The sequence below is a fragment of the Pongo abelii genome, chromosome 19 (assembly GCF_028885655.2).
Source record: "Pongo abelii isolate AG06213 chromosome 19, NHGRI_mPonAbe1-v2.0_pri, whole genome shotgun sequence".
NCBI classification, from domain to species: Eukaryota; Metazoa; Chordata; class Mammalia; order Primates; family Hominidae; genus Pongo; species Pongo abelii.
In genome coordinates this window covers 9,318,518-9,336,964 of record NC_072004.2, presented here as the reverse complement: position 1 = coordinate 9,336,964, position 18,447 = coordinate 9,318,518, and the positions used below count along the sequence as shown (strand labels likewise).

Genomic DNA, 18,447 nt, shown 5'->3' with positions numbered 1-18,447 from the left:
AGATGAGAGATACTACGTCTGGAATTGGTTCCTTCAGGTGGGTTCTTGGTCTTGCTGACTTCAAGAATGAAGCTGCAGACGCTCGCGGTGAATGTTACAGTTCTTAAAGATGGTGTTTCTGGAGTTTGTTCCTTCAGATGTTCAGATGTGTCCGGAATTTCTTCCTTCCGGTGCGTTCTTGGTCTCGCTGACTTCAGGAGTGAAGCCGCAGACCTTCGCAGCACGTGTTGCTGCTCATAAAGGTGGTGACTGGACCCAAAGAGTGAGCAACAGCAAGATTTATTGTGAAGAGTGAAAGAACAAAGCTTCCACAGCATGGAAGGGGACCCCAGCAGATCAGGGTTGCTGCCTTGGGTGGCGTGCTTTTATTCCTCTCTTTGGTCCCGCCCACGTCCTGCTGACTGGTCCATTTTACAGAGCGCTGATTGGTCCATTTTACAGAGTGCTGATTGGTCCGTTTTTACAGAGTGCTGATTGGTGAGTTTACAAACCTTTAGCTAGACATAGAGCGCTGATTGGTGCGTTTTTACAGAGTGCTGGTTGGTGCGTTTACAAACCTTTGTCTAGACACAGAGTGCTGATTGGTGCATTTTTTACAGAGTGCTGATTGGTGCGTTTTCAAACCTTTAACTAGACACAGAGCGCTGATTGGTGTGTTTACAATCCTTTAGTGAGACAGAAAAGTTCTCCAAGTCCCCACCCAACCCAGAAGTCCAGCCTGCTTCACCTCTCAATATGAGTTCACTTATACCTCTCTCTTAATCTGGGCCTCAGTTTCCTCATTATAAGAAAGCAGGGAATTTGGTTATCAAAATTCAGTTGTATGGACTATGTAAACTGTCTAGTGCTGGCCACCTCCTCCAGCTTTCCATACGTATGTGAGAGGTGCCAGAGCATTGATGTCACGAGAGTGGGCTCTAGAGCCTGGCCTCACACCCAAGCTTCACAAACTCTCTCTAGCTGCGTGACCTCAGGAAAGCCTAAACTCCCTTTTGCCACGATTTGCCCATCTTTGAAATGGGGGTAATAGAGATATAGACCTCAAAGGATTGTTATGAGAAATAAATGAGTGCATGTATGTAATATATATATATGTATGTATGTATATGTTGGTATATATGTATACAGTTGGTGCAAAAGTAAACATGGTTTTTGCCATTACTGCAATGACTTTGGCACCAGCCTAACATATATATATCATTTAAAACCATCTTTGGTACATTGTGTGTGGTGAGCAAGTACTGGTATTAGCTCTTGTTACTATATGTCTAGAGCAGGAAGACATACAATGTTATATATGTTGTTTTTGTTCTCAGCAATTATGTTGCTAGTTTGGAATGAATATACTCATAGACATGTTGGTAAGTTTTTGTGTTTGCAACATAGTAACTCAGCACATGCCACTCATGAAGTCATAATGAATGCGGAATGTTTCTTACAGTGTTGCCAGTTTTATTTTGATGTTAATATCTGGTGTGTAGTATTTTTACCCAGAAGTGTCATAATGTCTTCCGAGCTGGACTCTTAAGTGTTGTTTTTTGAAAATAGAAAAAAATTTAAGGGATCCCAGAAGTACTATAATACGTTTTTAAAACTTGTGTCTATATTTTAAAATAACTATACATTTATCTCATGCCTCATTTTATTTAATTATATATGTATATATTATCTGTCACAGAATTATACGTAATGATTCAAAAGGGGGAAGTTCATCAGTATAGCAGTGTTAAGTAGATACTGAAAAAAGAAAATTCTTTATTCTTTTTTTTTTTTTTTTTTTTTTGAGACGGAGTCTCACTCTGTCAGCCTGGCTGGAGTGCAGTGGCATGATCTCAGCTCACTGCAACCTCTGCCTCCCAGGTTCAAGTGATTCTCCTGCCTCAGCCTCCTGAGTAGCTGGGATTAAGGCGTGCACCACCACACCCAGCTAATTTTTGTATTTTTAGTAGAGATGGAGTTTCACCATGTTGCCCAGGCTGGTCTCGAACTCTTGACCTCAGGTGATCCGCCCACCTTAGCCTCCCAAAGTGCTGGGATTACAGGTGTGAGCCACTGCGCCCAACCTCTTTATTCTTTTAATGGAAATACTTTAGAGATCATTATTTCTCTTATTTCTTCAATTCTTTTTGTAATATTTACTTAATAATTTTATCAATATTATGGATCAACAACCAAATAACTGTACTTATTTCCTATGCCTGATACCTTTACAGGACAATTTTTGCATTTTATATATGCATTTGTTGACAGGCAGTGCTAGTTTTTGCATATCGATGAAGGTCAGCATGTGGTCTCTAAAGCTGTACGGGGGTCAGTCAAGTATTTAAGCCTCTCAGCAATTTCCCTTTAAGCCTTCAACTGATCAATATTATGCCTATGAACACAAAGCATATTGTGGAACTTACTGAGTAGGTCTAGCAACTCTTGGCAAAATTAACCTGACCTGTTTAAAATAATTTTTTTTTGGCTGGGCATGGTGGCTCACGCCTGTAATCCGAGCACTTTGGAAGGCTGAGGCAGGTGGATCACCTGAGGTCAAGAGTTCAAGACCAGCCTGGCCAACATGGCGAAACCCCGTCTCTACTACAAATACAAAAATTAGCCAGGCATGGTGGTACGCGCCTGTTAGTCCCAGTTACTTGGGAGGCTGAGGCAGGAGAATCGCTTGAACCTGGGAGGCAGAGGTTGCAGTGAGCCGCGATCGCGCCACTGCACTCCAGCGTGGGTGACAGAGTGAGACTCCATCAAAAAAAAAAAAAAAATTAATTGTGGTAAAATATATATAGCATAAAATTTACCATCTTAACTACATTTAAATGTGCAGTTCAGTGGCATTAAAAAAAAAAGAAATTCTAGAGATAGAGTCTCACTTCATGGCCGATGCTGTCCAGAACTTTTTTTTTAATTTTTTTTAGATGGAGTTTCGCTCTTGTTGCCCAGGCTGGAGTGCAATGGTGCAGTCTCGGCTCACTGCAACCTCCGCCTCCCGGGTTCAAGCAATTCTCCTGCCTCAGCCTCCTGAGTAGCTGGGATTACAGGCAAGCGCCACCACACCGGGCTAATTTTTGTATTTTTATTAAAGACAGAGTTTCTCCATGTTGGTCAGGCTGGTCTCAATCTCCTGACCTCAGGTGATCTGCCTGCCTCAGCCTACCAAAGTGCTGGGATTACAGGCGTGAGCCACCCCACTTGGCCCACGTTCCACTCATGCCTGTAATCTCAGCACTTTGGGAGGCCGAGGCAGGTGGATCACAAGGTCAAGAGTTCGAGACTAGCCTGGCCAACATGTTGAAACCCCATCTCTACTAAGAATACAAAAATTAGCCAGGCGTGGTGGTGTGTGCCTGTAATCCCAGCTACTCAGGAGGCTGAGGCAGGAGAATCGCTTGAACCCGGGAGGCAGAGACTGCAGTTAGCCAAGATCACGCCAGCCTGGGCGAAAGAGCATGACTCCATCTCAGAAAAAAAATTAATAAATAAATAAAAATAAAAATAATTTTTTTTTAATCTGATAAAGCCAAAGACTTCTGTAGCCTGAGAGGGGCAGCCAAGTGGGATGGAAATTAAGTCCCTGGGCACCCACTCTAATTAGGAAATGTCATGGGAGACCCTTCCCACAATAAACTGGGACCCCAAAGAGCTACACCCTCTGAGTAAGAGTGAACCAGAACTAAACTTGCCGTGGGGGGTTGTGGAAAGGGCAGCCTTGGCATTGAGCAGAATAGGAGAAGAAAAAGACGGGGGGGAAAATACAGTTATTGACAACTTGTGGTCACAGAAAGGCCCGAATGTGAATTTGCCCCCTGGACATGCATACTCAGGATAGACCAGGAAACATCATACCATGAATTTGGTTTGAGGCAGACTCACTTGTTATAGCTCGAGGTGCCTGGCAAAAACAAATGCAATGCCTCTGGAGGAAAGCATATTTATTCTAGGATGCTAGGAGCCAACTGAAAATAAATTTCTAAGGGCAATGACCAGCACATAGTCAAAGATATTCTAGCATACCCGGAAACAGCACAGCATGAGTGAGGACCAGCAATAGACCATGGACATGAATCTGAACAGAACTGCAGTAGTAGAATTATCAGACGTTGATTATAAACTCAATTCCACTTTTTAAAATATATTTTAAAAAATGACAACTTGAAAGCATCTTAAGAAACCCGAAAACTGTAATAAGTAACATAGAAGTTTTGAAAAGGGATCAGATAGAACTTCTAGAAATAACAAGTAACTGAAAGAAGAAACCCAGTGAACATATTTGGTATCAGCAGAAGAGAGAATCAACCAGAGGACAAATCAGAAGAAAGAAAAAAAAAAAAAGCATAATCCATTTGATAAATGTGAGCATCTTGAAGAGAATGCCCAAATGCTAGGCAGTTAAATTATGATCTCAATAAGAAAGGCGTTTGAGGGAGCAAAGGGTTGGTGCAAGAGCTTCGAGATACAGCGAAGAGTTAACCACCTGCTCTTCTCAAGTGCAAAGCCACCTCGGCCGTTTTATATATGAACACATACAAATGCATAATCAAACTGCAAGCAAGGTGTACTTTAACTCTGGGGGGTGGGAATTAAGCAGCCCAGTCGAGTGTAACTCAATTACCGTTCACAGGGCTATTTTATCACTGTTTAAGAGGACTTGGGTGCAGTGTGGATAGCAGCTGCCACATCATCATTTTACACAAAGGAGTGTAAAAATAGGTTGTGGATCATGAAATGGCCTTTTGTTTCGCTACCCTTGGCATATCTTCCTTGATGGGCCGATATATCAGTCATAGATGCTTGAGCAGTGAGAGAATTTCTAGTTATGAATACAGACTGAACTGCAAGGGGCCACACAGGAGAGAGGCCCGATGATGAATTTGTTTGTTCAGTTCTTAACAAGGGATTCAAGTACCTCTTTGTGAACCTTTCACTCAGGAGCACAGGCTTTAAAATTTTTGTTGAGATCTTTGTGTGGATTTTCCTCCCTTTTCCTCCCCCAACCCCACCCCAATGATAGCATCAAGTAGAAAACAATACTGTTTTTTTTTTTCTAGCTTCTAAATGCAAATTAGACTGATATTTTTCCACTGGTACCTCTATGTATTTTCAGATCTGTTACTTCCATTAAGGACATTTACATAAAAGTAGGATCTTTGTAATTGCAGTTTAAATATTCAGTGTGCCTGGTCCTCATTAGAATTCAAAATGGAGCCTTGTCTGAGTCTGACAGAGGGCGCCAATTGTGAAAGACCAGACTAAGAATTCTGAATGACTCGGGTGGATGGACAGTCTTGCTTCTCAGCATATTGACTATTACGTAATGTTGTCTAAGCACGTTTATTGTGATTTTAGTAGCGTTTCAGTGATGTGGTTAGAAATCAACCCAGCTGACATTGCATTAATGCTGTCTCAGTCGACGACCATTGGATCTGCCTTCAGCTCATCAGAATGTGATCTTCTTAGGGAGGTGGGGCAGGACCCTGGTTAAGAGTAGTAGCACGCGGCACAGGTGTGGCATCCGACAGTCCTGGGGCACAATTTGAGATCTGCCACTTACAGCCTGGGTGACTTAGAGAGCTGCTTGCCCTCTCTAAGTCTCAGTTCCCTTCACTCTAAAAGGAGGATAGCAATTACTAGTACATGTGATTGTTCTGTAGACTAAGTGAGAACAGTTAGGTGGCACAATGACCAGTACTAGTGAGTCCTTTATAAATGCCAGCTATGATAAGATGTGGGGTTTAATTCGTTTTTGTTTTTTGAGACGAAGTCTTGCTCTTTCGCCCAGGCTGGAGTGCAATGGTGTGATCTCGGCTCACTGCAACCTCCGCCTCCTGAGTTCAAGTGATTCTCCTGCCTCAGCCTCCCAAGTAGCTGGGATAACAGGTGTGCATCACCATGCCTGGCTAATTTTAGTATTTTTTAGTAGAGACGGGGTTTCACCATGTTGCTTAGGCTGGCCTCAACCCCCCAGCCTCAAGTGATTGCCTGCCTCAGCCTCCCAAAGTGTTGGGATTACAGGTGTGAGCCACCGCACCTGGCTTGCTTTTTTTTTTTCTTTTTTCTTAGGACAAGGTCTGTCTGGTCTGTCACCCAGGCTGGAGTGCAGTAGCGTGATCTCAGCTCACTGCAACCTCCACCTCCCAGGCTTAAGTGAGCCTCCCACCTGAGCCTGCTGAGTACCTGGGACTACAGGCACTCGCTGTCACACCTGGCTAATTTTTATTTTATTTTTTATAGACAAGATTTCACTATGTTGCCCAGGCTGGTCTCAAACTCCTGGACTCAAGTGATCTGCCTGCCTCAGCCTCCCAAAGCGCTGGGATTACAGATGTATGACACTGTGCCTGACCAACATGCTTTTTTATCATATTAGCTCTTTTGAACCTTATAAAACATAGGTAAGAAACTGAGTTCTAAGTAGTCTCATTTATTTAACAGACTTTAGAGCTACTTTTGTCTCTCAGAGAATTATTTTTAACGTTTTACCACAAGCATAAGCAATTAATCTGGAACAAAGAAGGAACTATGCCAGTTCCTTTATTTATCATACTGTTTATCAAGAATATTTCTATTTGGTTATTGTTTTTACTTTTTCTTCTTTCCCTTATCATGATTCACTGAGGTAAGCTAGTTAAATCTCTCGGCCCCTTTTTCTTTACATTCTTGTGTGTCTGTCTCTGTACCCACTGTGTCATCCTTAATTCAGTATCAATGGAGAAATGCCTTCTGCTTCACCAGTGCCTGTCTGCCTTCAAAGCCATCTTGTCCTCAAGTTTTCCCATTCATCTGTTCTCTTCTTCGTCCGTGCCAGCACAGTTAGTGGATATCATCTGTGTGCCAGGTACTGGGCTAGGAACTAGAGCTAAAAATGCAGGTAGGACTGGGCACAGTGGCTCACGCCTATAGTCCCAGCTACTTGGGAGGCTGGGATGGGAGGATCCCTTGAACCTAGGAGTTCAAGGCTGCAGTGAGCTATGATTGTGCCACTGCACTTCAGCTTGGGCAATGATGAGATCCTGTTTCTTAAAAAACAAACAACAACAACAAAAAAAGGGTAAAAAGTAGATAGGACTTAGAGTGTAGGAGAGAGGGGGACACATGCTGTAAATCACTAATGACTGCAGGTAGTACAGATGGGTCTGAGTCAGCCAAGGGCTCAGAGGTTTCCAAGAGGCTGCGACACGGGAGCAGAAGTCTGAAGAATTAGTAAGACAAGCTGCTTCTGAGTTTGGTAAGTGAAAAGCCAAACCAAAATGAGCAGGGAGTATATATACTATGGTCCCACTTAAGGAAAAGGAGGGAGGGAGGGAGGAAAGAAAAGGAGGAGAGAGACCTGCATATGCAGTGTTGGTTAGAGTCTGAAGAGAGGTGTGGAGGGGCACGCGGTCACCATTGGTGATGTGGGAATGGGGGGGGCATGGGTAAGGCAGGGGGCTGGGTGTTGGGATCATCAATGTTTTCTTTTGTTTGTTTTTGAGATGGAGTCTTGCTCTGTCACCCAGGCTGGAGTAGAGTGGCTCAGTGCCAGCTATGCCTCCTGGGTTCATGCCGTTCTCCTGCCTCAACCTTCCGAGTAGCTGGGACTACAGGCGCCCGCCACCAGGCCTGGCTAATATTTTGTATTTTTAGTAGAAACGGAGTTTCACTGTGTTAGCCAGGATGGTCTTGATCTCTTGACCTCATGATCCACCCACCTTGGCCTCCCAAAGTGCTGGGATTACAGGCGTGAGCCACCGCGCCCAGCCCATCAATGTTTTCTTTCTGTGTCTTCAGAATATATTACAGTAAGCCTGTATTACTTTTGTAACTTAAAAATTAAGTAGAATTTTTAGGAAAAAATACATGTTTGCCTAATGTTTTATTACTCCTAGTCATCTTTTCTGCAAGTAATTTTTTACAAGATTATGATAATACCGTATTTTTAAATCCTTCTTTTGGCCGGGCATGGTGGCTCACACCTATAATCCCAGCTCTTTGGGAAGCTGAGGCAGGTGGATCACCTGAGGTCAGGAGTTCGAGACCAGCCTGGCCAACATGGCAAAAACCCCGTCTCTACTAAAAATACAAAAATTAGCCAGGCCTAATGGCAGGCGCCTGTAATCCCAGCTATTAGGGAGGCTGAGGCAGGAGAATTGCTTGAACCCGGGAGGTGGAGATTGCAGTGAGCCGAGATCGTGCCGCTGCACTCCAGCCTGGGTGACAGAGCGAGACTCTGTCTCAACAACAACAACAAACCTTCTGTTTTTTTTTAACATTATGCTATATTTTACTTCTAATGGTGAGTACCATTTTATCAAGTAGCAATACCATCATTTACTTATGTATTCCTGGTTTGGGGGCCTTAGTTTATTCCACATTTTGCTATGTAAATCATGCTACATTAAATGCATAGCACTTTTTTCGATATTTAGGATCTTTTTCTCTCAGGTAGGATTTCCATTAGGATACTCCCAGGAATCAGAATCAGAGACAGGCTCTGGCTGCCTTATAACTATGGGGCCCTGACTGGAAGGTTATTTGAGGCCCAGATAAATGACAGCTGTAGGGCCAGGGGACGAAGCAGCTGTCCTTGGCAAGAAGGTCCTGGTCTGGATGGTGAGGCTAGAGTTGCCGAACACATGGGTGTCTGCCTCTCTTAAGGGAGTCTGAGGAAGAATCTGGTAGCTTTGACATCCTCAATGGGAAGTGAGAAGCTGCCCGCTACCAAGAGGTAATATAACAGGAGCACCTTCAAAACAGAAACAAAGCTTGGATCTGGACAGGGAAGAAAAGCAAAACCAAAAAAAAAAAACAAACAAAAAAAAAACCACATTGTCCATTACAGATGTGTTTCCCAAGTAGATTTATTCAGCCTCAGGGTGCAAACAGTGTTAAGCCTTTTGATACGTATTTCCAAATTATTTTCCAGTAAAGTATCAGAAACCATCCCCCACCCCAACCTTATTAGCAGCAGATTCTTGCTGAAATCCAGTGCTTCTCATCAGCCCTCATTCTCCTGGAATAACTTCTCGTATTTGAGATGGTTCTCTCTGGCAGAAATAGCTCTTCCTTGACTTCTGTGAGCCAGTATTATGTCAAGATTTATCTCGCCACATCAGTTGCTCATTCCTTCCCTTCCTTTTTTCTGTTATCATTTATTGAACACCACTGAGGATAAAATGAAGGAGTCCTGGTCCCTGACCTCATGGAGGGCTCAATCAAATGGGAAGGCAGCAGACTCGGGGCAGTGTGATAGTGGTGCCAGGGGATACTGTGACAGGCATCTCTTGGGCATTTGGGGCAACTCTTGGGCTCATTTTTTGCCTTTTTAAAAGATTTTTGTTTGTATATAGTTACAGACTGCAAGTACAGACTTCTTACATACGTATATAGCATAGTGGTGAAGCATGGGCCCGAGCTCATTCGAGAAAGGTGAATAGAAATGTAACGCAGGCCGGGAGCGGTGGCTCACACCTGTAATCCCAGCACTTTAGGAGGCTGAGGCGGGTGGATCACTTGAGGTCAGGAGTTCAAGACCAGCCTGGCCAACATGGTGAAACCCCATCTCTACTAAAAATACACAAATTAGCCAGGCGTGGTGGTACATGCCTGTAGTCCCAGCTACCCAGGAGGCTGAGGCAGGAGAATCACTTAAACCCGGGAGGCGGAGGTTGCAGTGAGCCGAGATCATGCCACCGCACTCCAGCCTGGGGAATAAAGTGAGACTCTGTTTCAAAAAACAAACAAACAAAAACGTAACACAGGCAGAGAGGAGAAAATAGCATTCCAGGCAATGGGAAATAGATTTGAAGAAGGCATTGACAACACCAGGTTTCTCTAAGACATAACCTGTCTGGCTGGGATCAAGGCTGCTTGCTGAGAGGTGTGGCAAATGAAGCTAGACAGGCTGGGACTAGATCATGGAACCTATGGTGCTCGTTTTGTTCTCCATGGCCTCTCATTTTTTCCCTCTTCCTCTCTCTCTCTCTTTTTTTTTTTCCCCCGAGACAGAGTCTTGCTCTCTTGCCCAGGCTGGAGATCAATGGCGTGATCTCAGCTCACTGCAACCTCCATCTCCTGGGTTCAAATGATTCTCCTGCCTCAGCCTGCAGAGTAGCTGGGATTACAGGCGCACACCATCGTGCCTGGCTAATTTTTTGTATTTTTAGTAGAGACAGGGTTTCACCCTGTTGGTCAAGCTGGTCTCGAACTCCTAACCTCATGTTCCACCCACCTCGGCCTCCCAAAGTGCTGGGATTACAGGCGTGAGCCACCGCACCTGGCCCCCCTGTCTTTTGAGGACAGTACTTAAGGCTCAGTCCTCTGCTCTCTTTTCCTTGATACCTTTTCTTTAAACCACTTCATCTGCTTTTTTTGTTTAACTTCATGGATAACTCACAGTTCCACATCTCAGACCCAGACTTCACTTGAATCCCAGGTCTGTGTCTTCATTAGCTACCAGCTAGTTAGTTTCTCTTGATTGCCTGTAACACCCTTTCCATGTCTACGTGTTCTTTATCCCAAAATAAGCTTCCTCTTCCATGCTTCCTGTTTTTTCAGGCCCCAAACTTCCTTCATCTCTTCAAATGCCTTCAAGGGCCAGACAGGGAAGCCTTCATGCATTAAGTGGGCAGCTGTGATTATCTCCAGTGGCAAACTAGAGCTGTCAACTGCAGATTTTTAGTAAGTGGGAATGCAAGCTGAGAATTTCTACATCATCTGTTTATTTGTTTTAAGAGAAGCCTGAAATCTGGATCTCTAAGTGAAATGTCCCAATATTTTAATGTTGACAATAAATTCACATTAAAAAAAAAATACCATGTGGGCCAAATAAAACATGTCACAATATACTACTTTGGGATCTCTCTTTCTCATGTCTATCTAGGCAGACGCCAGGCCTGTTTGTTCTAACTCTGAACTCTCTTTTCTCTTCATTACTTTCTCTTCTCCTCATCCTATTTCTGGTTCTTTGTCCCAATTAGGTAGTCATTTAAAATAATAATGAAATCTACTTATTAGTACAGAAAAATGTATAAGACTGTAACTTTGACCATATTTATATAAACTGCAACCCCCCACAGGGTTACAGTATAATAATATATCAAATATCAGCCAGGTGCGGTAGCTCATGCCTGTAATCTCAACTCTTTGGGAGGCCGAGACGGGTGGATCACCTGAGGTCAAGAGTTTGAGACCAGCCTGGCCACCATGGTGAAACCCTGTCTCTACTAAAAATACAAAAAAATTAGCTGGGTGTGGTGGTGGGCACCTGTAATCCCAGCTACTCAGGAGTCTGAGGCAGGAGAATCGCTTGAACTCGGGAGGCAGAGGTTGCAGTGAGCCGAGATCACGTCACTGCCCTCCAGCCTGGGCAACAAGAGCAAAACTCTGTCTCAAAAAAATATATAAACAACAATAATAATAATATAGCAAATATCTACCTAGCTATCATTATTACAAAGATAAATAAGGTGGGTCCCTCTTCTTAAATTGTTCTTATTTTTTTTTAAAAAAACATGTCTTCTTCAATCAGTTTAAACTGTTCTCCTCCCCAGACATACCTGCAGTATTTTCGATAAATGACTTCTCCATCATGAACATAATATATACTAAGTAGTGAAATGGTATAGTATAAAGCTCTTAGGAGACCTGCTTCTGTAATCTAGGAGAATACTGTGGCACTTTGATGAATATATTGGCATTGCTGGATATTCATTTCAGGAGCTAAAATGTATGACTCGCTGACCTTTCTTTCTCTTGGCACCCTGAAACATTCACTCCATCCTGTACCCTGCGATTGTTCATGGGGTTTGGATAATGCGCGTGTTAAATGTTTGTGGTCAGAATATCGTTTATATGTGACCACATCACTGTTGTCTGCTTTGATTTTGAGTTCCTACTGTGGAAAAGCCTGTTTTTCTGCTAACAGCATTTATTTGGGGAGTGGGAATAGGAGCAGTAAGTTCAAATGTTGATGCTTCAGCTTAATCCAGGCAAATTGAAGCCTTTGAGAGAAGTGCAAAATTGGAAAACCTTTATTTATAATAGAAGGTGATTGATAGGGGCTGACAGCCTCAGAGCTATCACCGTGACCACCTCAGAGACCTCCGCGCTCTTTGTAATCTGTTAGAAGGCAGTGATTTTTGCAATCATCAAGGGGTCAGAAATGATCACAGAGTAGAATCTTTTTTTGATTATTGTTTTTGCTTGGTGTGGTTTGGAAAGATAAGGTATGATTTCTAAGAGTGGTTTCTGTTCTTATTGAGTAATAATTACACCATGTGGCCCTTGATTGATGATATGACTGATGTACGTGTATGTGTTTGTGCGTGTTTTCTGGTAGTGTTTGCTCACCAATTAATTCATCTGTTTTCACCCACCTGCTGGGACCAGCAAATGAGGGCTGGGTTTAGAAGTACAGTCAGTTGTCCTGGGACAGACTTAGTTTTGCATACTCAAAGTATGCTTTCCCAACACTATTTGTCTACCTACTTATGGGAGAAATAGAATCCCAATACCTGCTGAATATATTTTGTGAACCCAGCCTAACTCGTCAGTTTTCATTACACTCAAGTGCTCGCTATTTATATATAGATTTTTCTTTTATATCCGTAAATTGAAATGAAATGAAGAATTGGATTCTAGTTGGGACTGAATTTACCAAAGCTGGCTAAGCCTGTTTGGAGAGAGAAGAGGCAGAATCACTTTATGTCTTTTCATATGTAAAATCAATGATCCCTGGCCTCAGATGGTTAATTTTACATTACATGTATTTTGCCACTGGATGGTCTTTGAGGTTCCATCCAACTCTGTCATCCTCTTTCCATACTCCTTTGAAGAGAATTAACCACCACATTGTATACACATGTGCACACACACTAAATCAGTTATAAGCTAGGGGAATAGGCAAGACCTTTGCTGATCCTCTCCTATTATACAGGGTAGCCGCACCAAGTTAAATACATGCAGAGTTAAATCATACCTGAATAGAGACTTTTACCTTCAGTGTGTTTTGTATTATTTGAATTTTTTTTTCAAACGTATATAGTTTTTCTCATTGGAACAAAACAAGAAAGAGAGGATTTATTTATTTATTTATTTATTTATTTATTTATTTATTTTTTTTTTGAGACAGAGTCTCGCTCTATTGCCCAGGCTCCAGGCTGGAGTGCAGTGGCGCGATCTCAGCTCACTGCAAGCTCCGCCTCCCGAGTTCACGCCATTCTCCTGCCTCAACCTCCCAAGTAGCTGGGACTACAGGTGCCTGCCACCACGCCCGGCTAATTTTTTTGTATTTTGTTTAGTAGAGACGGGGTTTCACCATGTTAGCCAGGCTGGTCTCAAACTCCTGACCTCGTGATACGCCCGCCTCAGCCTCCCAAAGTACTGGGATTACAGGTGTGAACCACCGCGCCCAGCCAGAAAGAGAGAATTTTTAATGGAAGATAAGGAGAAGATTTGGCAGGTTTTAGTATGTATTAGAGCAGGAAAATAAAGGAACAGAATTACAGAGAATCTCTACTTCTGGGTTCTGTGTTCAGAAGTAATTGGTAGATAGAGATTCCTTATGTTTTTCTCCCAAGTTGGTGTTATAGCTCTAGGGCTGTTTTTAGTTACATGTTTGTTTGTTTGTTGAGACAGAGTCTCATGCTGTTATGCAGACCCGAGTGCAGTGGTGCGATCTCACTGCAACCTCCGCCTCCCTGGTTCAAGCAATTCTCATGCTTCAGCCTCCTGAGAAACTGGGATTACAGGCATGGGCCAACACCCCAGCTAATTTTTGTATTTTTAGTAGAGACGGGGTTTCGCCATGGTGGCCAGGCTGATCTCGAACTCCTGACCTCAAGTGATCTGGCCACTTCGGCCTCCCAAGGTGCTGGGATTACAGGCATGAGCCACTGCGTCCAGCCTAGTTACATGTTTAAAAGTGAGCTGGTAGACACTTTAAATTTTTTGAATAAGTTCCCTAAAATTGATGTTTTGGGTACAGATTTTATGCCTTTCCTTTCTTTAAAATTGTAACTATAAAATGAATCAAATGGAGGCATGCGTGGTTTGTAGGGTTATTAAAGTCACAGTTAATCACACATGGATTATCTTCTTTGGATATTGTCTAAATGGAAATTCAAATATCAGATTACCTTCCCGACTTTCTAGTGCTTGCCACTCTGTTTAAGAGGCACCCAGCTCCTGCCAGTTACTGGTGCATGCTCAGAGAATGAGACACAGTTTTGCTTTCATGTTAGCTGTGACATCTAATGTTGCTTACAAGAAACAATCACTGTTAAAAGTTGAATAGAACTAAACAAAATGAAAGATGGAATTGTAATATTTTTAGAAATTATAATAATTAATACCTGGCTGCACTAATTAGTAACTCTGTACAAAGCATCTCTGCTGGCCACATTGATTGTTCTGTCCGTGAGTAAATCCCTACTCCTGCTGCTCTTCACCCTGGAGCATACATTATGGTGATACCCATGTGAAGAGAGCAGTTCAACTGCAAAGCAACGCCTGCAGTCCAGAGACTGCCCTTGTGACTTATTTAATCTAATGCAGCAGACGCCTACTTGAAGCTGCACATGTTTGAATGAAGCAAGAGGGGTTGGGTAATTTAAGGGAATCTGTGGTATTTAGAACATAAATAGATAATTCTCCTTTGCCAAGTCCCTTGGAAATTCAGTGGCATAAGCCCTGGTATTAGCTTTTAAATAACTAAACTCCAGATGTTGCATTAATAATTTTTTTTCTTTAATCAGTTCTAGGGATCCATTAATTGACTCCAACAGAACCTTACCAATGACTCGGTATTTATTTTTTGGCTCACCTTTCCTTTGTATTTCAGAGCCAGGCAATGACAATTTTCAGTCATTGAACCAGCGTTAAATTCCTTAGAATAATTGATTTGGGGTTCATTTTTAAATCACTGTTGACTTTTTCTGCCCATGAGTCTGAACACGAAGGTCAATTTCTCTGGATTAGCAGCAAATTGATCTTTGTATTGAAGTTGGGTATCAGCTGTCGGGGACCCGTAGCCGGCACCGCGGGTCTCACTTTCTGCAGCTCTGGAGCTGACTGCTGAGTGCTGGGTGCTCAGCCGTGACTCAGTCAGGCATGCATCTCAGTTGTCCTTGAAAGAGTGCATGTCTACCGAGCAGCCTCCAAATGTTCTTCGACACTTTGATTCGCGCTCAAAACAGCCCGTATTTCTCTTTTGGCCCTTAAAACGGTTGTTGCTTTCAAAATGACTTTTGGATTTCTACAGTCTTATTTATTATTATTTTTTACAATAATAAATTTTTTTTTCTTGCAGACATGGAATCTAAGATTTTTCACCATTTTGTTGATATTTTGGCTGGTATAACTTCTTATCTGGAAGGAAAACAGAAAAGGGTTCTTTTGAAAGTGAGTAAATATAGTAGAGATGGTAGCTCAACACTGTAATCCCAGCACTTTGGGAGGCCGAGGCAGGCAGATCACCTGAGGTCAAGAGTTCGAGACTAGCCTGGCCAACATGGTGAAACCTCGTCTCTACTAAAAATAACAAAAATGAGCTGGGCGTGGTGGTGCACAACTGTAATCCCAGCTACTCGGGAGGCTGAGGCAGGAGAATCGCTTGAACCCGGGAGGCGGAGGTTGCAGTGAGCTGCAATGGCACCACTGCACTCCAGCCTGGGCTACAAGAGTGAGACTCTGACTCAAAAAAAAAAAAAAAAAAAAAAAGACGGTTAATTTTACATTATATGTATTTTGCCACAATAGAAAGTTTTTAATTTAAAAAAATGAAGAAATACTTGGTGTTCCCCCTTTCCATTAAATTATGGCAAGGTTAAAATAGTGTAATTTCAAAATTCCTTGGCATCTTCAAAATATTGTGCTATCCTGTTCCATATGTCAGGCTCAGGAAACAAATATCTCAAAAAATGGCCCTTTGACATGCGGAACTAAAGACACCTCAGGGGCTCTTTGACCTTCTCCCCACTGCTGTCCCTCAATCCTCTGTCCCTCCCAAAGCACAGAAGGAGGCTCTTCTCTGAAGCTCCCTTATCTACCTGGAAACAGGACCCACCAAAGAGAAATAAAATTGCCTTTGATTGCTTCCCTGAAATTTCATTAACCAGAGAAAATTAAAACTCCTATCACAGCCCGGGCGCAGTGGCTCACACCTGTAGTCCCAGCACTTTGGGAGGCCAAGGCGGGTGGATCACGAGGTCAGGAGATCGAGACCATTCTGGCTAACACGGTGAAACCCTGTCTCTACTAAAAATACAAAAATATTAGCCGGGCATGGTGGTCGGCACTTGTAGTCCCAGCTATTTGGGAGGCTGAGGCAGGAGAATGGCGTGAACCCGGGAGGCAGAGCTTGCAGTGAGCCGGGATGGCGCCACTGCACTCCAGCCTGGGCGACAGATCGAGACTCCATCTCAAAAAAAAAAAAAAAAAAAAAAAGTCTCAGCATTGTGGAATAGCGGGAAAACTCTTAATTTTGCAGGTGATGGGAGGTCAGAGGAGCCCTTCAGGGGACTTCTCTTTGGGGATTTCAGGCTCTCTAGTCAACCTTTCTTCCCAGGGCCAGTGTGTTTATCTTGAAGGGGATAACTTCCACAGAGAGTAATACCTCTTTTCCTGCATATTGACGCCCAAAGTCAGGCTCAAGAGCCTTAGTTCCACCTGAGGTCAGGAGTTCAATACCAGTGTGGCCAACATGGTGAAACCCCATCTCTACTAAAATTACAAAAATTATCCGGGCATGGTGGCAGGCACCTGTAATCCCAGCGATTTGGGAGGCTGAGGCAGAAGAATCTCTTGAACCCGGGAGACAGGGGTTGCAGTGAGCCGAGATCGCGCCATTGCACTCCAGCCTGGGCAACAAGAGCAAAACTTTGTCTCAAAAAAAAAAAAAAGAAAAGAAAAAAGCCTTAGTTCCACTGAGAAGATGCTGGCTATAATCCCACCCAGGTTTCCCTGTAGCACTGGTGACCCCCAAGGGGCTGGGGACTATTACATGTAAGCCAATCAAATACAGCCATAATGTTCCCGTCCTTAAATCACATCTCCTGCCCTGGGGTATTGGGTGCTCCTGGAGTTCCCTGTACTCATCCTCACCTCTCTCTTTGTAATCTTTTCCCCCCACTCTCTCCTTTCCTGTTTTCTCTCAGTTCCAGTCTTCCTCCCTTAACTACTGTCCTTTCTATTCATCATCTTGGTCAAGAATATGCCTTTTAAAAGCCTCATGCCCAAGCTGCACCCCACCCTTCAGCCAGCATTCCTAGCACCCTGCCATCCTCCGGTTTCTTTTGTGTGGCCTAACCAGCCGCTTTCTCTCCTCAATGTGTCACCGAACATGGGGCCATCTGGAAGTGTGTTTAGAAGATAACAGAGCACAGGAATAGTCCCAAGAAGTGCATTTTAAAACTGTTATTGTATAATAACTTTATGATACAGTCTGCCGCATCCTCTTAAAAATACCTTTTGTATCTGTTTTCTTGTCATTTCCATTATGCCTTTTAAAGTGGGTTGAAGACCGTGAATTAACAACTGAGTGGTGTAGCATGGCTGCCCTTTTGCAAAATTGAAGACCTTTTTTTTTTCCTTCTTTTTAGAGACAGGGTCTTGCTCAGTTGCCCAGGCTGGAGTGCAGTGGCATGGTTTTACCTCTCTGCTAAGCTATCACGAGGATCACTTGAGCCCTGGAGTTCGTCCCCTGTAGCTGAAACTACAGGTGTGCACCACCATACCCAGCTAATTTTTTCGTTTGTTTGTTTTTTTGGTAGAAATGAGGTCTCGCTTTCTTACCTAGGCTTGTCATGAACTCCTGGTTTCAAGCGACCTACCTTCCTCAGCCTCCCAAAGTGCTGGGATTTACAGGTGTGAGCCCACTGCACCTAAAAATTGAAGACTGAAGCAGCCTTCTCCCAACTCGGTTTCAGCTCCTTATTAAAAGGTGTTTTTGTGTTTGGTCATCTTAGCAGCATGCAAACCAGTTTTCTTATTTTTGTAGCAGTCAAACTTTACAGAGAGGGCTGTTGTGCACTTAGCTACTTATTCTGGAAACGAATGGAAATCCTCTTGAATTTGGGACTTCACATTAGAGAAACTGTCATCTTCTAGAGATGTATGACTTTATCAATAAAACAATTGAAATCAGTTTGTACTTTTGCAATCATAACCATAGACGAGGCATTGCACCCTTCACTCTTTCTGAAAATGAAGACTTTTGGAGTATTTAAAAAATTTTTTTAAATTTTTTATATTTTATTTTATTTTATTTTTTTGAGACAGAGTCTCACTCTTTTGTCCAGGCTGGAATGAAATGACGTGATCACGGCTCCCTGCGGCTTCAACCTCCTGGGCACAAGAGATCCTCCGGCTTCAGCCCCCTAAGTAGCTGGGACTACAGGTGCGCACCACCATACTCGGCTACTTTTTGTATTTTTTGTAGAGATGGAGTTTTCTACAAAACCACAGGCTAGGCTG

General features: G+C 43.1%; 1 protein-coding gene across 2 annotated transcripts in view; it reads left to right on the top strand.

Moving 5' to 3' along the window:
- STX8 (syntaxin 8) overlaps positions 1 to 18,447 on the top strand; it is a 326,746-nt gene that overhangs the window by 197,731 nt on the left and 110,568 nt on the right. The window contains exon 8 of one of the 2 annotated variants that reach the window (XM_054535431.2): positions 15,284 to 15,375. The exons of the other annotated variant lie outside the window; for it this stretch is intronic. Within the exon in view, the coding sequence (XP_054391406.1) occupies positions 15,284 to 15,375 (92 nt within the window). The remainder of the gene's footprint in view (positions 1 to 15,283; positions 15,376 to 18,447) is intronic. 2 annotated transcript variants of the gene reach the window in all.